The sequence below is a fragment of the Zonotrichia leucophrys genome, chromosome 21 (assembly GCF_028769735.1).
Source record: "Zonotrichia leucophrys gambelii isolate GWCS_2022_RI chromosome 21, RI_Zleu_2.0, whole genome shotgun sequence".
NCBI lineage: Eukaryota > Metazoa > Chordata > Aves > Passeriformes > Passerellidae > Zonotrichia > Zonotrichia leucophrys.
The window spans coordinates 1687669-1709322 of record NC_088190.1 but is presented as its reverse complement, the minus strand read 5'-3'; the positions used below and the strand labels follow the sequence as shown (position 1 = coordinate 1709322).

General features: G+C 40.6%; 2 protein-coding genes across 2 annotated transcripts in view; one reads left to right on the top strand and one right to left on the bottom strand.

Moving 5' to 3' along the window:
- Positions 1 to 20927, bottom strand: part of ATAD3A (ATPase family AAA domain containing 3A) — a 37859-nt gene extending 16932 nt beyond the window's left edge. Inside the window, exons 1-11 of the mRNA XM_064730874.1 lie at positions 20671 to 20927; positions 18662 to 18738; positions 16177 to 16278; positions 14303 to 14362; positions 12905 to 12974; positions 11471 to 11636; positions 8610 to 8679; positions 6402 to 6557; positions 5783 to 5839; positions 4740 to 4865; positions 895 to 1019 (exon numbers count right to left, since the gene is read on the bottom strand). Coding sequence (XP_064586944.1) covers positions 895 to 1019; positions 4740 to 4865; positions 5783 to 5839; positions 6402 to 6557; positions 8610 to 8679; positions 11471 to 11636; positions 12905 to 12974; positions 14303 to 14362; positions 16177 to 16278; positions 18662 to 18738; positions 20671 to 20899 — 1238 coding nt within the window. The 5' untranslated portion in view covers positions 20900 to 20927. The remainder of the gene's footprint in view (positions 1 to 894; positions 1020 to 4739; positions 4866 to 5782; positions 5840 to 6401; positions 6558 to 8609; positions 8680 to 11470; positions 11637 to 12904; positions 12975 to 14302; positions 14363 to 16176; positions 16279 to 18661; positions 18739 to 20670) is intronic.
- Positions 1 to 21654, top strand: part of FNDC10 (fibronectin type III domain containing 10) — a 134991-nt gene that overhangs the window by 79963 nt on the left and 33374 nt on the right. The window lies entirely within an intron of this gene.

The following is a 21654-nucleotide window of genomic DNA, read 5'->3' as shown; positions in this document are numbered from 1 at the left end:
AAATATAAATAATATTTTTATTAATATAATTATAATAATATACAAGAATAATATTTAATAATAGATATGGTTCTTGCAGGATCAACCCCTTGCTTTCTAACAATTTATTTATTTTAAAATAGGTAAGATTTATTTATTTCAATAAAGAAATATCTATTAAATAACTACATATTATATTATATTATATTATATTATATTATATTATATTATATTATATTATATTATATTATATTATATTATATTATATATATGGTTCTTGCAGGATCGACACCTTGCTTTCTAACAATTTACTTATTTTAAAATAAATAAAATTTATTTATTATAATAAATAAATATTTCTTATATATATTATATACTTACATACAATAAATACATGATATATTATATATTATTATATATATATAATATATATAATTATATTTATAGATAATATAATATAATTAATGTAAATATATTATATATATAATTATATGTATATATAGATAATATAAGTAATGTATGTAAATAATATATAATATATATATAATTATATATATTTTGGGTAATATAATGCAATGTAATGTAAATGTAAATATATAATATATATATAATTATATATATATTATAGATAATATAATGTAATGTAAATGTAAATATATAATATATATATAATTATATATATTATAGATAATATAATGTAATGTAATGTAAATGTAAATATATAATATATATATAATTATATATATTATAGATAATATAATGTAATGTCATGTCATGTCATGTAATATACATATTTTACATATTTCTATAAATACAATATATATAATATTAGGGTTGAACTACACTGTTGTGGTTGTGAGTGAGGGATTTTTGAACAAAAACCCAAAGTGAGCATTAAATAAAAGCCCAACTTACCCTCTCCTGCTGGTGTTGGCCCAGTCAAAGAGTTTGTGCATGGCTGTGACCCCTTCCCTGCCCATGGGGGCCACGTCCCCTCCGGTCATGATGGCGTAGTCCATGCCCGAGTGCACCGCCAGCTTCTGCAGGGAAACAGAACCACCAATGCAGCCTTTACTGGCACTGCCAGGCCAGAGAGGAGGGAGAGGAATTACAGCAGTGTGGCACTGTCAGGGCTGGTTTGCACAGGGAAGTATTGGCTTCTTTATCTTCTTTATCACTTAATGGCAATTTTTTATTTAGGGCAAAAAAACCCATATAAACCCAATAGAGGTGGCTATGAAGGGCTGCTTAGGGCCTGCTGATTTATTTTTTCCATTTCTATCCAACTCTATAGGTTTTAGAAACCCAAACTAGGTGGTTTTAGAATTAAAGCAGTTTGGTCCTGTCAGTGCTGGTTTGCAGAGGGGAAGTATTGGCTTCTTTATCACTTAAATAATTTTTTTATTTAGGGCAAAAATAAACCATATAAACCCAATAGAGGTGGCTAGGAGGTGGCTGTTGCTGTGATTTTATTTATTTTTTCCATTTCTATCCAACTCTCTGGGCTTTAGAAACCCAAACTAGGTGGCTTTAGAATTAAAGCAGTTTAAGTCCTGTCAGTGCTGGTTTGCAGAGGGGAGGTATTGGCTTCTTTATCACTTAATGGCAATTTTTTTATTTAGGGCAAAAATAAACCATATAAACCCAATAGAGATGGCTATGAAGGGGCTGCTGCTGTGATTTTATTTTTCCATTTCTGTCCATCTCTATGGGTTTTAGAAACCCAAACTAGGTGGCTTTAGAATTAAAGCAGTTTGGTCCTGTCAGTGCTGGTTTGCAGAGGGAAGTATTGGCTTCTTTATGTTCATCACTTAATGGCAATTTTTTTATTCAGGGCAAAAATAAACCATATAAACCCAATAGAGGTGGCTGTTGCTGTGATTTTATTTTTCCATTTCTGTCCATCTCTATGGGTTTTAGAAACCCAAACTAGGTGGCTTTAGAATTAAAGCAGTTTAATCCTGTCAGTGCTGGTTTGCAGAGGGGAGGTATTGGCTTCTTTATCACTTAATGGCAATTTTTTTATTCAGGGTAAAAAAAACCCATATAAACCCAATAGAGGTGGCTGTTGCTGTGATTTTATTTATTTTTCTATTTCTATCCAACTCTATGGGCTTTAGAAACCCAAACTAGGTGGCTTAAGAATTAAAGCAGTTTGGTCCTGTCAGTGCTGGTTTGCAGAGGGAAGTATTGGCTTCTTAATGGCAATTTTTTTATTTAGGGCAAAAATAAACCATATAAACCCAATAGAGGTGGATATGAAGGGGCTGCTGCTGTGATTTTATTTTTCCATTTCTGTCCATCTCTATGGGCTTTAGAAACCCAAACTATGTGGCTTTAGAATTAAAGCAGTTTAAGTCCTGTCAGTGCTGGTTTGCAGAGGGGAGGTATTGGCTTCTTTATGTTCATCACTTAATGGCAATTTTTTTATTCAGGGTAAAAAAATAAACCATATAAACCCAATAGAGGTGGCTGTTGTTGTGATTTTATTTATTTTTTCCATTTCTATCCAACTCTCTGGGCTTTAGAAACCCAAACTAGGTGGCTTTAGAATTAAAGCATTTTAAGTCCTGTCAGTGCTGGTTTGCAGAGGGAAGTATTGGCTTCTTTATCTTCTTTATCACTTAATGGCAATTTTTTATTTAGGGCAAAAAATAAACCATATAAACGCAACAGAGATGGTTAGGAAGTGGCTGCTGTTGTGATTTTATTTATTTTTCTATTTCTGGGCATTAGAAACCCAAACTAGGTGGCTTTAGAAATCCAGTGGGTGCCATAATCTCAAAGCTATTGGGGTGTGGGTTTAATGTGCTGAATAAGAAAAATAAAAATCAATTTGCATCAGTTTGGCAAATCTGCCACAGTCAAAAAGTTGATGAAACCTCAGGTCTCATGGACAAATGGCTGCTGCTGTGATTCCCACAAATAAATCCCAGTCCCAAAGGGATTCCCATAAATAAATCCCAATTCCAAGGGATTCCCACAAACAAATCCCAGTCCCAAAGGGATTCCCACAAATAAATCCCAGTCCATTCCCACAAACAAATCCCAGTCCATTCCCACAAATAAATCCCAGCTCCAATGGATTCCCACAAATAAATCCCAGTTCCAAGGGATTCTCACAAATAAATCCCAGCTCCAAGGGATTCCCACAAATAAATCCCAGTCCATTCCCACAAATAAATCCCAGTCCCAAGGGATTCCCACAAATAAATCCCAGTCCAAAGGGATTCCCACAAATAAATCCCAGTCCCAAGGGATTCCCACAAATAAATCCCAGCTCCAAGGGATTCCCACAAATAAATCCCAGTCCATTCCCACAAATAAATCCCAGTTCCAAGGGATTCCCACAAATAAATCCCAGCTCCAAGGGATTCCCACAAATAAATCCCAGTCCATTCCCACAAATAAATCCCAGTTCCAAGGGATTCCCACAAATAAATCCCAGTCCCAAGGGATTCCCACAAATAAATCCCAGTTCCAAGGGATTCCCACAAATAAATCCCAGTTCCAAAGGGATTCCCACAAATAAATCCCAGTCCCAATGGATTCCCATAAATAAATCCCAGTCCCAATGGATTCCCACAAATAAATCCCAGTTCCAAAGGGATTCCCACAAATAAATCCCAATTCCAAAGGGATTCCCACAAACAAATCCCAGTCCCAAGGGATTCCCATAAATAAATCCCAATTCCAAGGGACTCCCATAAATAAATCCCAGTTCTGTGGGATTCCCACAAATAAATCCCAGTCCATTCCCACAAATAAATCCCAGTTCCAAGGGATTCCCACAAATAAATCCCAGTTCCAAAGGGATTCCCACAAACAAATCCCAGTCCATTCCCACAAATAAATCCCAGTCCCAAAGGGATTCCCACAAATAAATCCCAGTCCATTCCCACAAATAAATCCCAGTTCCAAAGGATTCTCACAAATAAATCCCAGTCCCAAAGGGATTCCCATAAATAAATCCCAGCTCCAAGGGATTCCCACAAATAAATCCCAGCTCCAAGGGATTCCCACAAATAAATCCCAGTTCCAAGGGATTCCCACAAATAAATCCCAGTCCCAAGGGATTCCCACAAATAAATCCCAGCTCCAAGGGATTCCCACAAATAAATCCCACTCCAAAGGGATTCCCACAAATAAATCCCCATTCCAATGGATTCCCACAAATCAATCCCAGCTCTAAAGGGATTCCCACAAATAAATCCCAGTTCCAAATAGATTCTCACAAATAAATCCCAGTCCATTCCCACAAATAAATCCCAGTCCAAAGGGATTCCCACAAATAAATCCCAGTCCCAAAGGATTCCCACAAATAAATCCCAGTTCTGTGGGATTCCCACAAATAAATCCCAGTCCCAAGGGATTCCCACAAATAAATCCCAGTTCCAAGGGATTCCCACAAATAAATCCCAGTCCATTCCCACAAATAAATCCCAGCTCCAAAGGGATTCCCACAAACAAATCCCAGTCCATTCCCACAAATAAATCCCAGTCCAAAGGGACTCCCACAAACAAATCCCAGTCCATTCCCACAAATAAATCCCAGTCCCAAGGGATTCTCACAAATAAATCCCAGTTTCCAAAGGGATTCCCACAAATAAATCCCAGTCCATTCCCACAAATAAATCCCACTCCAAAGGATTCCCACAAATAAATCCCAGCTCCAAGCCAGAGATCCCAGCCCAGGGAAGCTCCCCAGCCCTGGAATTTTCAGAACACTTTGGCAGAACCTTGGCAGGGTTTTTTTTTACCTTGGCAAAAAGAGTTTTCCCAGTGCCAGGGGGCCCGTACATCAGGATATTCCTGTAGAGGCTTTTGTTCCTTTTTGTGTTTCTCGTTGCTATGGCAATGTCTCTCACACGTGCTTCCAGCTGGGGCTGCAGGGGTTAAAAAAAAAAAAATAATTCAATTTAAGGATCAGAAGGTACCAAAAAGAGCTGCACCTACCAGGTTCCCAAATCTGTACCTGCAGGAAGGAGGCAGCACTCCAGGCTCAAGCTTTTAAGTCTTAACTTCAGCTGCTCATGACTCCACACCAAGGTCATTTCCTGTCCTATGTGAGGATTTACTGGATTTTCTGTCCACTTGGCTGCAATTCTTTCATAAGGAAAAGCAGCAGTGCAGGAAGGAGTGCAGTGACTGCTCTAGGAACAGATAACACCTAAATATTCACTTCCTACTGGATGCCCTGGGAGGGATATGTCAAAACGTCAGCAACTCTTTGCAGTGCTAATTCCTTCTCAAGTTATAAATTTATATTTATATTCCTACTGCATTTGGGGATACTGGGAGAGAGATATTCCTGCAGGAGCATTTTCTCTCAGCAGCTTCAAGCAGCTCTTAAATTTGCCAGATAACCAGGATTTCAATTCAGAGGCAAATATACAGAAGGAGCACTAATTAGCAAGTTAAGAACCAATCTCAGGGTGGGTAAATGTACAGAATATTTAGATTTTTTTTGGCCTAAAAGCTGGTTTGGGTTAATCCTTAACTTCAGATGGCACAAGTGGAATTCTCAATCTTCACATGCTGACTACAGAGAGAAACTGCAGCAGAGCAAGGACTGAGCTAAAATTTCCAACTGATTTCAATGAGGGAAAAAAGGTGAACAAGCTGCTTAATGCCTGTCACACTGAACACAGGAGCTGATTTATGGTCTCAGTGTTGTCCCAAGGGACAAAAAGCCACTCAAACTGCTGGAACTGCAGCTTTAGAAGGGAGTTTAAGGCACCAGCAGCTCTCATTTGGAAGCCAAAGCCATCCCTGACAGCCCAAGGCAGAACAGAGTACTCACACTGAGAACAACTCCTTCCAGGGCATCCTGAGCCTTGCTGGTCAGACGCTTCCCAACCTGGGGAGGACAAACTCAGTTACTGACAGGCAGGAAAAAACACATTGTGACAACTCACTTGGACTAAAACACCTTAACAGAACACCAGAGGGCCCAGCCCATCCATCCCACCTCCAATATTTTATTTATTTATTCACTGACAATCCCAGCTGAGTGTAACCCAGAACCCAAGGTGAATTTTACCTTGATGGGAAGTTTCAGAGCCTCCAATATTTTATTTATTTATTTATTCACTGACACTCCCAGCTGAGTGTAACCCAGAACCCAAGGTGAATTTTACCTTGATGGGATGCTTCAGAGCCTCCAATATTTTATTTATTTACACACTGACAGTCCCAGCTGAGTGTAACCCAGAGCCCAAGGTGAATTTTACCTTGATGGGAAGTTTCAGAGCCTCCACCCATCCATCCATCCCACCTCCAATATTTTATTTATTTAGTCCCAGCTGAGTGTAACCCAGAGCCCAAGGTGAATTTTACCTTGATGGGAAGTTTCAGAGCCTCCAATATTTTATTTATTTAGTCCCAGCTGAGTGTAACCCAGAGCCCAAGGTGAATTTTACCTTGATGGGATGCTTCAGAGCCTCCAGCACAGTGATCCTGGAGGTTTCCCTCACCAGGGAGGGTTTGCCCAGCCTGGCCTCGATGTAACGCCCGGCTACAGCCGTGGCATTCTTGGCAGAATAAACCCCCACTGCCAGCAGGGTCAGCCCTGCCACCTGCAAAATAAAAACAGGGAAAAATGAGCAAAAAGCACTTGGCAAGGCAGCGCTGCTGGGGTGGGGAATTAAGATTCAGGACAAATGCTGAGCAGGAGGGGTTTATTTTTGGTAAGGTGTTTTTTGTTATCGCTGCTCAGTCAAGGTCTCACACTCCCTGCTCACTGACTGCTCTTGCACAGCAGAAAAGCACAAGTGAAGCATTTAGTCCTGAATCCAAAAGTACATCCTGGCCAAAAAACATGTGGGGATGTCCAGATTTTCAAGTAGATTGAGTAATGAAGATAAACCACATGAGCCAAAAAGTGTGGGGCTGAATTTTCAAGTAAATTGAGTAATGAAGGTAAAACAGCCTCACCAGCCAAAAAGCGTGGGGCTGAATTCTCAAGTAAATTGAATAATGAAGATAAACCAAAAAGTGTGGGGCTGAATTTTCAACTAAATTGAATAATGAAGAAAATCCACAGCAGCCAAAAAGTGTGGGGCTGAATTTTCAACTAAATTGAATAATGAAAATAAAAACAGCCCCAGCAGCCAAAAAGTGTGGGGCTGAATTTTCAAGTAAATAGAATTCCCAATTTTCAATTTACTTGAAAATTCAGCCCCGCACACTTTTTGGAATTTCCATCATGGGAATGGGAATTGCCATTATAGAATGGGAATTAGCACCATGGAATGAGAATTACCACAATGGGAATTATCACTATGGAAATGGGAATTATCACTATGGGAATGGGAATTACCACTGTGGGGATGGGAATTGCCACCATGGGAATGGGAATTGTCACCATGGGAAGGGGAATTGTCACCATGGAATGGGAATTGTCACCATGGAATGGGAATTGTCACCATGGGAATGGGAATTGTCACCATGGGAATTGTCACCATGGAATGGGAATTGTCACCATGGAATGGGAATTGTCACCATGGGAATGGGAATTGTCACCATGGGAATGGGAATTGTCACCATGGGAATGGGAATTGTCACCATGGGAATTGTCACCATGGAATGGGAATGGTCACCATGGAATGGGAATTGTCACCATGGGAATGGGAATTGTCACCATGGAATGGGAATTGTCACCATGGAAGGGGAATTGCCACCGTGGGAATTGTCACCATGGGAATGGGAATGGCCACCATGGAATGGGAATGGCCACCATGGGAATGGGAATTGCCACCATGGAAATGGGAATTATCACCATGGAAATGGGAATTACCCCCATGGAATGGGAATTACCACCATGGGAATGGGAATTGCCATCATGGGAATGGGAATGGCCACCATGGAATGGGAATTACTGCTTGGCTGGGAAGAGGCAGACAAAGAGCAGCACTTAGAGCTGAAAATTCAGGTTTCATTTACAAGAACCTTAAAATAACTGGTTCTTACCTTATAGTAATGCCAAACTTTTTAAAGCAACAGAAAATATGAGTTCCAGCTGTGTTATCTCCCTTCCAAAAATACACTTGCCTTTTTCTTTTCTTTCCTTTTTTTTTAAGCTAAATGTCCCAAATTCCCAAGAGAAGAACATGTCAGCAGCAAAAATGACAATTTGTATGTGGGTCAAGCACAGATCTCCAAAGGGCTCTGAAGGCTGCAGATGACAAAAGGAGCCACTCAAAGTTTCTCCTGTTCTCCCCACAGCTCTCAGGCAAAGGAGGTTTTGTATCAGCCTTTTTGTGTGTATTAAAAATCAGAGGGTGGAGCAGATGGTGGTGGCTGATTTAAAGCAGAATTTCTATTTTAACCAGCTACCAAAAATATATTTTCACTGTTGTTTTAAGTTTTACACTGAGGAACAACTTTGTGTCCCCAAGATTCCACTGCCAAGCTCTTTTGTCCTGTGAAAAGATGCTGCTCTGGCTTTTAATCAATTTATTAATTGATTAAAATTAATAATCAGCAGCAGCTCCAGAACTCCAGAGCAGTTCTCCAAGTGCTCTCTGGGCTACATCAAAATTGGATTGAAAGCTGTGACACAATCAGAGTTTAACACACATTTCCAAGCTGGCTTTTCTGGAAGTTTCTGCCAGGTTTGCCAAGCTTACCGTGGCTGTGACTTTATCCCAGTCCGTCACAAAAGCACGGAATCCTTCCCCAAAGAGCATCCCAGCTGTCCTGTGGCCAACAAACAGCAGGAGAAAAAGGGAATTCAGTGATTTGATACATTTTAAAACAGGATTTCAGATTGTATTAAACTTGTTCATCTTCAGAACGAGTCAAAGCTAAGGGTTCACCTCAGAATTGGAATGTGAACATGGGAAAATATTTGTAATATTTATAATCATCTGATATTTATAATCATCTGAAAATACATTTATAATAATCTGAAAATACATTTATAATAATCTGAAAATATATTTATAATCATCTGAAAATATATTTATAATCATCTGAAAATATATTTATAATCATCTGAAAATATATTTATAATCATCTGAAAATACATTTATAATCATCTGAAAATACATTTATAATAATCTGAAAATATATTTATAATCATCTGAAAATATATTTATAATCATCTGAAAATACATTTATAATCATCTGAAAATACATTTATAATAATCTGAAAATATATTTATAATCATCTGAAAATACATTTATAATCATCTGAAAATATATTTATAATCATCTGAAAATACATTTATAATAATCTGAAAATATATTTATAATCTGAAAATATATTTATAATCATCTGATGCCTACACTGAGCTGGGATTAAGTCCAGAAAAGCACCTGACTCTAAGATGGTATCAATTTAATTTAATGCATTATTTGTGCTGGACTGGAGGTATTTAAAGCTTTTTTTGTTCAATATTATAAAGGATCTAAAATGAGCCAATTCCAAAGCTACACAGCCAGCCCTGAGGAGCCAAAGTGCAGGAGAGCTTTGTGATGGATGTTCTGAAAGAACTGAGGGGACCTGAAAGAGCTGAGGGGTTCTCAGAGCTCCAGGACCAGAGGAAAAGGTCTGAAATAATTTGTTAGAAAAATTGTATCACTCTGAATATCTGTGGTTGCTATTTCGGTGACAATGTAGCGAGACATGAGAGGTCACACAACACTGAATTCCTCAGAGGAACAAACCCCAGGTCCTCCCACAGTGGAGCAATTCCTTGGAGGAACAAACCCCAGGATTTCCCATATATGGAGACACACTTGGAGAAGCACCAGAGGAACAAACCCCAGGTTCTCCCACACTTGGAGAAGCACCAGAGGAACAAACCCCAGGTTCTCCCATGTGTAGGGACACACTTGGAGAAGCACCAGGCTGAAATTCCTCAAGGGAACAAACCCCAGGTTCTCCCACACCTGGAGCACCTCCAGAGGCACAAACCCCAGGTTCTCCCACACACAGAGAGCAGCTCCAGAGGCACAAACCCCAGGTTCTTCCCACACACTTGGAGCAGCTCCAGAGGCACAAACCCCAGGTTCTCCCACACACCTGGAGCAGCTCCAGAGGAACAAACCCCAGGTCCTCCAACATGTGTAGAAGCACCAGAGGCACAAACCCCAGGTTCTCCCACACATGGGGACACACTTGGAGAAGCAGCAGGCTGAAATTCCTCAGAGGAACAAACCCCAGGTTCTCCCACACTTGGAGCACCTCCAGAGGCACAAACCCCAGGTTTCCCCACACACCTGAAGCACCTCCAGATGCACAAACCCCAGGTTCTCCCACACTTGGAGCACCTCCAGAGGCACAAACCCCAGGTTCTCCCACACTTGGAGCAGCTCCAGAGGAACAAACCCCAGGTTTTCCCACACTTTGAGAAGCACCAGGCTGAAATTCCTCAAGGGAACAAACCCCAGGTTCTTCCCACACACACAGAGCACTTCCAGAGGAACAAATCCCAGTTCCCCCCACACTTGGAGCAGCTCCAGAGGCACAAACCCCAGGTTCTCCCACACTTGGAGAACCTCCAGAGGAACAAACCCCAGGTTCTCCAACATGTGTAGAAGCACCAGAGGCACAAACCCCAGGTTCTCCCACACACCTGAAGCAGCTCCAGAGGCACAAACCCCAGGTTCTCCCACACTTGGAGAAGCACCAGGCTGAAATTCCTCAAGGGAACAAACCCCAGGTTCTCCCACACACCTGAAGCACCTCCAGAGGCACAAACCCCAGGTTCTCCCACACACATGGAGCAGCTCCAGAGGCACAAACCCCAGGTTCTCCCCACACACACAGAGAGCACTTCCAGAGGAACAAACCCCAGGTTCTCCCACACTTGGAGCAGCTCCAGAGGAACAAACCCCAGGTCCTCCAACATGTGTAGAAGCACCAGAGGAACAAACCCCAGGTTCTTCCCACACACACAGAGAGCACCTCCAGAGGCACAAACCCCAGGTTCTCCCACACCTGGAGCAGCTCCAGAGGAACACACCCCAAGTTCTCCCCGATGTGGGAGAAGCACCAGGCTGAAATTCCCTGGAAGAATAAACCCCAGGTTCTCCTATGTGTGGGAACACACTTAGAGAAACACCAGAGTGAAATTCCTCGGAGGAACAAACCCCAGCTTTTCCAACGTGCAAGGGACACACTTGGAGCAGCTCCAGAGGAACAAACCCCAGGTTCTCCCACACTTGGAGAAGCACCAGGCTGAAATTCCTCAGAGGAACAAACCCCAGGTTCTCCCACACTTGGAGCAGCTCCAGAGGAACAAACCCCAGGTTCTCCCACACACCTGAAGCAGCTCCAGAGGCACAAACCCCAGGTTCTCCCACACCTGAAGCACCTCCAGAGGCACAAACCCCAGGTTCTCCCACACATGGGGACACACTTGGAGAAGCACCAGGCTGAAATTCCTCAAGGGAACAAACCCCAGGTTCTCCCACACACCTGAAGCAGCTCCAGAGGAACAAACCCCAGCTCCCCCCACAGCCAGAGCCCCCCCTGCCCCACCTGAGGGACTCGAGCACGGTCTGGCGGTGCTCGGCCGCCTTGAGGCGGATCTGCTCGCGGATGATGTCGGCGTTCTCGCGCTCGGCCTTGGCGCGCGCCCGCGCCTCCGCCTCCACCCGCAGCATCTCGTTCTTGTGCCGCAGCTCCATCTCCCTCTCCACCGTGGCTGGGGGGAAATAAAACAGCACAGAGGTCAAAGTGTGGCCTGGGAGAAGGAAAAGCCCAGGGAAGGTGCTGTGGACTGGAAGGAAGAGGAGCAAAACGGTTCCAAAGGGGATTCTGGAAGTGCTGTTATGTCAAACATGGAATTGTGTGAAGGGAGGATGAATGAGAAATTCAGGAGTGAAATAATCCTCTCCTCTCCTCAAGTGTGAAATCAGAATTTCAGGTATGAAATCAGAATTCCAGGTATGAAATCAGAATTCCTGTATGAAATCAGAATTTCAGGTACGAAATAAATATTCCAGTACGAAATCAGAATTTCAAGTATGAAATCAGAATTCCAGTATGAAATCAGAATTTCAGGTATGAAATCAGAATTCCAGTATGAAATCAGAATTTCAGGTATGAAATCAGAATTTCAGTATGAAATCAGAATTCCAGTATGAAATCAGAATTTCAGGTATGAAATCAGAATTCCAGGATGAAACCAGAATTCCAGGCATGAAATCAGAATTCCAGGTATGAAATCAGAATTCCAGTATGAAATCAGAATTTCAGGTATGAAATAAGAATTCCAGTACGAAATCAGAATTTCAGGTATGAAATCAGAATTCCAGGCATGAAATCAGAATTTCAGGTATAAAATCAGAATTCTAGTATGAAATCAGAATTTCAGGTAGGAAATAAGAATTCCTGTAGGAAATCAGAATTCCAGGTATGAAATCAGAATTTCAGTATGAAATCAGAATTCCTGTATGAAATCAGAATTCCTGTATGAAATCAGAATTCCTGTATGAAATCAGAATTCCAGGTATGAAATCAGAATTTCAGTATGAAATCAGAATTCCTGTATGAAATCAGAATTCCTGTATGAAATCAGAATTCCAGGCATGAAATCAGAATTTCAGGTATGAAATCAGAATTTCAGGTACAAAATCAGAATTCCAGTACGAAATCAGAATTAATTTCAGGTATGAAATCAGAATTTCAGGTATGAAATCAGAATTCCTGTATGAAATCAGAATTCCTGTATGAAATCAGAATTCCTGTATGAAATCAGAATTTCAGGTATGAAATCAGAATTTCAGGAGATGCTTACAGCTCACTGGGAAATCCAGCAGTGGCAGGGGAGATGTTCAGGAGTGCAGCCCTTTCTAAAGCAAACCTTGGGAGCAATTGGAATTTACCTCCTGGAATTGATGTGACATCAAATGGACACCAAGAGCAGCACAAGGACCCCACGTGTCCTCACCCCCTGAACAAAACCCTCACCTCGCCTCATGGCCTCCTGCTTCTGCACAGACTCCTCCTGCTTCCTCAGGTTCTCCTCATTTGCAAGTTGCTGCAGGGAGAGATGAGAGCAAAAAGAGATGCTGATGTTGTAATGACTCCAACAATTGTAAACTGAAGTGCTACTGGTGCCTCAGGGTTTGGATTTTCTGTTTTCCAAATTCTGTGCTGATGCCTCAGGTTTTGGTTTTTCTATTTTTCACATTCTGTACTGATGCCTCAGGGTTTGGATTTTCTATTTTCCAAATTCTGTGCTGATGCCTCAGGTTTGGCTTTGCTATTTTCCAAATTCTGTGCTGATGCCTCAGGTTTGGCTTTGCTATTTTCCAAATTCTGTGCTGATGCCTCAGGTTTGGATTTTCTGTTTTCCAAATTCTGTGCTGATGCCTCAGGTTTTGGTTTTTCTATTTTTCACATTCTGTGCTGCTTTAGTGTGTGTCTGAGCTTCATATCAGGGGATGGTGAGCTCTGTGCACAGAGCAGGGACACAAAACAATTCCTGCTCCAGCTGGGCACCAAGGACAAATGATCCAAATCTCAGCCCAGGAGCACAAACCCCATGGGCTGGAGAGAGAAAAACAGGGATGGGACTGCCTGGGCTAAAGCTGGAATGGGACAATTCACTCCAAAATGTAAATGGACTAAAATTGATAATTTTGTAACTGATCATCCATTTTTTGGGACCATTTTGGTTCATCTTGGGACCATTTTGGTTCATCTTGGGTTCATTCTGGGACCATTTTGGTTCATCTTGGGACCATTTTGGTTCACCCTGGGTTCATTTTGGGACTATTTTGGTTCACCCTGGGTTCATTTTGGGACCATTTTGGTTCATCTTGGGACCATTTTGGTTCACCCTGGGTTCATTCTGGGACCATTTTGGTTCATTTTGGGACCATTTTGGTTCACCCTGGGTTCATTCTGGGACCATTTTGGTTCATCTTGGGTTGATTTTGGGACCATTTTGGTTCATCCTGGGTTCATTCTGGGACCATTTTGGTTCATCTTGGGTGCAGCCCTGGCTGGGCTCCTGTGCTGCCCAAGGTGGATCCATTGAGGAGAAACTTTTCATAAATCCCTGTTTTATTCTTTCAATCTGTCTGGTCTGTTCTAGGGTAGCCTTCACAAATATTTCCAAGGTTGAAGTGTGTTTTCCTCTCCCCACCTCCCAGATTTCTCCTCCTGACCCCAAGCTGCTGCTTTGCCCCAATGCCCAGCATTGATGTGCAGTGCTGATGTTGATAACAGAGATAAGCAGTGCCCAGCAGGACAGGGCACAGCTGCAGAGCATCTCTGGGATTTCAGGGGGCTCCCAGCCCATTCCCAGCTGGATTAGAGCAGGACAGGACCCCCACCCTACCCTACCCTACCCTACCCTACCTGCTGTCTCATCTGCTCATCGTAGCGCTGCCGGGCCAGCTTGTCCTGGTACTGGGCTCTCTTCAAAAAACAAAATAAAATACACAGATTAGGCAGTTAAAAACCTCCTCAGGGAAACGAGGTTCAGAGGGAAAAAAGCAAATAAAATGGGGAAATCCACACAAATAAAAAGTTATCCTGGATTTGAATGTGAGTATCGTCAGTCAGCAGCAAAAATTTCTCTGTGCTGAGGAATCTTTACAGTGTGACTTTATTTTATGGTATCACAGATGCCAAAATAAAAAGCAAAGGTTTCTTTGCCTGCTCCTCAGGGAAATGAGGTTCAGGATGTAAAAAAGCAAATAAAATGGGGAAATCCACACAAATAAAAAGTTATCCTGGATTTGAATGTGAGTATCGTCAGTCAGCAAAAATTTCTCTGTGCTGAGGAATCTCTACAATCTGACTTCATTTTATGGCATCACAGATGCCAAAATAAAAAGCAAAGGTTTATTGGCCTGCTCCTCAGGGAAATGAGGTTCAGGATGTAAAAAAAAACCAAATAAAATGGGGAAATCCACACAAATAAAAAGTTATCCTGGATTTGAATGTGAACGGGGCAAAATATCCTCAGTCAGCACCAAGAACTTCTCTGTGCTGAGAAATCTCTACAGTCTGACTTCATTTGATGGTATCACAGATGCCAAAATAAAGAGCAAAGGTTTCTTGGCCCACAAAAGGAGATTTCAGTGGGAAAAATAAAGTTTTCATGTTCTAAACCACATTATCAGGACTGGAGACTGCAAGCAATAGAACTGGCAGGATGTGCTGATGGTTCTGATGAAGATTTAATTGTTCCTCATTAATTGCTCTTATCAATCACTGCAGCTCCAAATAAACCCAAACCATCTCCATGAACTGGAAGGGGGCTGAGGATCCACAGGTCAGGGGGTGACACCATTCCCTATTCCAAACACAGCACAACAGCTTGGCAATGATCTCCTCAACAACTTGGAATAAACCACGTTGATTTTGGTTGTTTACCAAGAATCTTTGAGTTTGCTGTGAGCTCCAGGGGTGCCCTGTGAGCAGCAGGAGGTGAAGAACCAAGCCCTGAGAGTGCAGCTGCTCCCTGGGCCAGCCCTGCTCAAAGTCCAAACTGTGCCAGGGTAAAAGCACCACGTGCCAAATGAACAGCTCCAGCAAACTGGAAATTCCATTAGAATGAATCAATTCCCTCCTCTCCTGTGCTCTCAGAGCAAGAAATCCCCACAATTTAACTTTTAACATTTAGGCCAGCCTTTGTTTTCCCTGTTTCAGGGTTATTGCCACGTCAGGCACTCAAGCTAAAACAAACCAACACTGCTCACAACAACTCAGATTTGCATCACTTCTCCTCAAGATATTTTTTCCTGTTTAATTCAGAAGTAAAATACTTCAGACTGAAATCCAAATAACTTCAGAGCCATTTCACTGTCCAGGCTAACATAAACAGTTGATAAATCAGTATTTCTCAACATTTCCCTGAAAAGCCCCTTAGGAAAACCCCAAAAAACACAAAATGAGAGAAACTGCTAGAGAGAAAATCAATTGGACAATTAACCCTTAGACTTTAGTCCAAGCTGCTAGAGAGAAACTGTTAATTGGACAATTAACTCTTGGATTTTTGTTCCCAAATTCTTGAGCATCCAATTCCTCTGGATGTTCAAGAACTTGGGAATAAAAGTCCCAGAGGATTCAAATTCCAGCTCAACATCACAAATCCAGGACACAACAGGGGCTCAGCCTGTGAGCACCCCCAGAGCCCCTCTCCCCAAAAAGGGATAATTAATAAAGGGATAATTAATGAAAGGGATAATGAATGCATCATTGCCTTTTCCCCCTCATTCCCTTACTGCTTGGTGCTGTTTGGTTTCTTCATTGAGAGTTTTCCTTCTCTCCTCTGCCTGCACCCGGATCTGCTCATTCTTCAGCTGCTCTATGGCAGCCTCGTACTCCTGGGGCAGAAGCAGAATTTCATCATCAGAAATTCACAGAAATTTAATCTCCAGAAATTCACAGAAATTTCATCTCCAGAAATTCACAGAAATTTCATCTCCAGAAATTCACAGAAATTTCATCTCCAGAAATTCACAGAAATTTCATCTCCAGGAATTCACAGAAATTTCATCTCCAGAAATTCACAGAAATTTCATCTCCAGAAATTCACAGAAATTTCATCTCCAGAAATTCACAGAAATTTCATCACCAGAAATTCACAGAAATTTCATCACCAGAAATTCACAGAAATTTCATCACCAGAAATTCACAGGAATTTCATCACCAGAAATTCAATCTCCAGAAATTCACAGAAATTTCATCACCAGAAATTCACAGAAATTTAATCTCCAGAAATTCACAGAAATTTCATCTCCAGAAATTCACAGAAATTTAATCATCAGAAATTCACAGAAATTTAATCTCCAGAAATTCACAGAAATTTCATCACCAGAAATTCACAGAAATTTAAACTCCAGAAATTCACAGAAATTTAAACTCCAGAAATTCACAGAAATTTCATCACCAGAAATTCACAGAAATTTAAACTCCAGAAATTCACAGAAATTTAATCTCCAGAAATTCACAGAAATTCAATCTCCAGAAATTCACAGAAATTTCATCTCCAGAAATTCACAGAAATTCAATCTCCAGAAATTCACAGAAATTTCATCTCCAGAAATTCACAGAAATTTCATCTCCAGAAATTCACAGAAATTTCATCTCCAGAAATTCACAGAAATTTCATCACCAGAAATTCACAGGAATTTCATCACCAGAAATTCACAGGAATTTAATCACCAGAAATTCACAGAAATTTCATCTCCAGAAATTCACAGAAATTTCATCTCCAGAAATTCACAGAAATTTAATCTCCAGAAATTCACAGAAATTTCATCTCCAGAAATTCACAGAAATTTCATCTCCAGAAATTTCATCACCAGAAATTCACAGAAATTTAATCTCCAGAAATTCACAGAAATTTCATCACCAGAAATTCACAGATCATCTGTACAGAAATGCTACTGACAATCACATTCCAATAAATCCCTCTGTATTCAGAGTGGCACCCTTAAAAGATGACCACTGACATAAGAAAGTTAAAATATGATAGTAAATATAAATAATTAAAAATATATAAATAAAATAAATAAATATAATATATATAATATATATTATAATAAATTATGGTAATAAAATATGATACTATAATGTAATAATAAAATAGATGACCACTGACATAAGAAAGTTAAAATATGATAGTAAATATAAATAATTTTAAAAAATATATATAAATAAAATAAATATATATAATATATATTATAATAAATTATGGTAATAAAATATGGTCATAAATTATGATAATAAAATATGATACTATAATGTAATAATAAAATAGATGACCACTGACATAAGAAAGTTAAAATATGATAGTAAATATAAATAATTTTAAAAATATATAAATAAAATAAATATATATAATATATATTATAATAAATTATGGTGATAAAATATGGTCATAAATTATGATAATAAAATATGATACTATAATGTAATAATAAAATATGACACTATAATATGATGCTATAATATGATACTAAAATATAGTATAATATTATAGTATTATACTATATATACACTAAATATAGTATAATATATAGTATTATAATATACATACTAAAATATGATACTAAAATGTTACTAAATATTATATTTTAGTATATTATAAATCTAATTATATTATATGCTATCATAAATATTATTATAAAATATGATGATGAAGCAAAGTATTATAATGAAATGATAGTAATATATTAAAATATTATAATAAGATATTATAATATTATAATAAAGTATTATAATATAATAATAAAGTATTACAATAAAATGTGACAAAATATTAAATTCTGAATTCTGATAAGAATTCAGATGATAAGAAATGATATATGATAAGAAAAAAGAAAATTATAAGAAATGATAAGAAATATCATATTCAGCCATTTCAGGATTAAACACAATTAAAAAAAAACCATCCAAGAGATCAAGCAACACCCAAACAATCCCTAAATTCCTTTACAAGAGAAACAGAAGTCTGTCCCTCACAGTTACAGCTCCAGAACCCCTGGTCACTCCCCAAAACCAGCAGGGATATCCAAAGCCACAAAAATCGTGTCAGAATAACCCAAATTAGCTGAGATCACCTCCCAGAATTACTCATTTTTTTCCTCCTAAAGGCAAATAACCACAATTTGCTGAAGCTGAACAGAAAGACAAATTCATCACAAAGATTGGAATTTGTCCCTGCAGAGCCTGAGGGTGCCAAGGACGGGAATGCCAACCCACCTTGAGTTTGGTTTGCTGCTCCAGCTGCAGGGTCTGCTCCTGCATCTGCGCCAGGCTCAGGGCGTCCTTGGCATGGCCTGGGGGGACACAAGGGACAGGCATGGATCAGGGCTGGCTTTTATATTCTCCATTTATTTATTTCTGTGCTGATACCTCAGGTGTTAACTTTTCTATTTTCCAGATTCTGTGCTGATATCACAGATTTTAACTTTTATATTCTCCAGATTCTGTGCTGATATCTCAGATTTTAACTTTTATATTCTCCAGATTCTGTGCTGATATCTCAGATTTTAACTTTTATATTTTCCAGATTCTGTGCTGATATCACAGATTTTAACCTTTTCTATTTTCCAGATTCTTTCCTGATATCTCAGGTTTTAACTTTTCTATTTTCCAGATTCTGTGCTGATATCTCAGATTTTAACTTTTCTATTTTCCAGATTCTGTTCCCCAGATTTTCTATTTTCCAGATTCAGGTTCTGGCTTTTCTATTTTCCAGATTCTTTCCTGATATCTCAGGTGTTAACTTTTATATTTTCCAGATTCTGTACAGATACCTCAGGTGTTAACTTTTCTGTTTTCCAGATTCTGTGCTGATATCACAGATTTTAACTTTTTATTTCCAGGTTTCTGTGCTGTTTTCTATCTATTTGTCATATTCAGGTTTGCTTTTTTTCCAGATTCTGTGCTGATATCTCAGATTTTAACTTTTATATTCTCCAGATTCTGTGCTGATATCTCACGTGTTAACACTTCTATTTTCCAGATTCAGGTTCTGGCTTTTCTATTTTCCAGATCCTTTCCTGATATCTCAGGTTTTAACTCTTCTATTTTCCAGATTCTGCACAGATATCTCAGGTTTTAACTTTTCTATTTTCCAGATTCTGTACTGATGCCTCAGGCTTATCTTTTCTATATTTTAGGTTCTGTACTGATGCCTCAGGTTTTAGATTTTATATATTCCAAATTCTGTACTGATATCTCAGGGTTTAGCTTTTCTATTTTCTAGATTCTGTACTGATGTCTCAGGTGTTAACTTTCTATTTTCTATTCCAAATTCTGTACTGATATCTCAGGTTTTGGCTTTTCTATTTTTCACATTCTGTACATTTTAATTTTTCTATTTTCCAGATTCTGTGCTGATATCTCAGGTTTTAGTTTTTCTATTTTCCACATTCTGTGCTGCTTTAGTGTGTGGGTTTAGGATTCATATGAGAGCATGGTGAGCTCTGTGCACAGAGCAGGGAGACAAAAGAATTCCTTCTCCAGATATAAATTAGAGATCTAACTCACAGATTTATATATTGGGCTCAGAGCCTGGACACAAAACCTGAGCAGTGATTCCACACAATCAATCTTTCAGAGAAAAGAATTTATTGCTCCATTATCAGAAGAAAGGAACTTTTTCCCGCCTTGAAGGCGCTGTTGGGGTTCAGAGGAGGAAGGTGATGATGACCAGACAGAATCCTGTGTTGAAATGGAATTTCTGCATCACTAATGAAGTGTATGAATATGCAACAGGCTGTTGTTTTTAAGGGTTAATCCTCTGTTAATTTGGGTCCTTTTTCGGGCCTGTGCTGCCCAAAAAGAGGTACCTGGTCATCCATAACTCTTTTTTTTTTTTATTGTCTCATATTGTCCTAATTCAAATTGTCCAAATTATGATTACTCTAACTGTATTCTTATTTTTATAACCATTTTATTACTATTAAACGTTGAAAATTTTAAAAACAAGCGACTGGCGTTTTTCACAGTCTGGGACCAAGCTCTGCTCCCTGGGAAGGGCAGGAAGGGCTGCCTGGGAGATTCCGCCTGGGTGAAAAACGTCAATTTTTTACAACCTAAAACTATATTTAATTAAGAGAATGAATACCCCATAACTTTCTAACACAGCACACAAAACATTCATTTGAATATTTGCGAAAAGCCAATATAAAACACACGCTGTTTTTCACACAGACCCTTTCCCCCACACCCCTCCGCGCCCTCCCTCCCGTCCCCTCACGCACGGGACGCGTCCAACTCCCGCGCCGCCTTGGCCGCGCGCTCCAGGCCCGTGGGGTCGAAGTTGCTCCATTTGTCCTTGGGCGTCTGACGGTCCCCGGCGCCTCCAGCACCGCCGCCGCCGCCAGCAGCGGGGCCGGGCGGCAGCGAGAGGCCGCTGCCGGTGCCCGGAGGAGCCGCGTCCCCGCCGCCGCCCGGGGCGGCCCCGCGGTTCAGCCCGAACAGCCACGACATGAGGACGGCGGCGCCGGCTGCACGCGGGGACGCGCCGCGGGCACTGCGCGTGCGCGGAGAGGCGGGCCGGCTTCTCATTGGGTGGAGCGAGAGGCGCGCCGCGCGGTGATTGGTGGAGAGGAGGCGCGTGTGCGGTTTGATTGGTGGGAAGAGGAGGGAGGGGCGAGAGGGGAGGGTGAAGGGACGGAGAGCGCGGAGGGACAAGTGGGGCGGTGCTTCCGCATAGCAACGGGAGTGAGGGGCGTTGCTAAGGGCCGCGAGGAGGCGCGGCCTGGGCGTTATCCCGGATTTGACTGGAAATCGGCCTCAGTTTGGCGTTATCCCGGGATTGCTTCAGGAATATCCCGGATTTCTTCCGAAATCGGCCCCAGTTTAGCGTTATCTCGGGATTGCTTCAGGAATATCCCGGATTTCTTCCGAAATCGGCCCCCGTTTAGCGTTATCTCGGGATTCCCTTGGCATTGTCCCGGGTTTCCCTGGAAATCGGCCCCAGTTTGCCGTTATCCCGGGTTTCCCTTGGAGTTATCCCAGATTTCTCCTTGGGATTATCCCGGGTTTCCCTTGGGGTTATCCCAATTTCCCTTGGCGTTATTCTGAATTTCCCCTGGGGTTTATCCCAGATTTCCTCCGAAATCAGCCCCAATTTGGTGTTATCCCAGATAGCTTTTGGTGTTATCCCGAATTTCCCTTGGGGTTTTCCTGGATTTCCCTCGAAATTCTCTCCTTGGAATGGCAGAGAGGATGGGAAAAGAGGA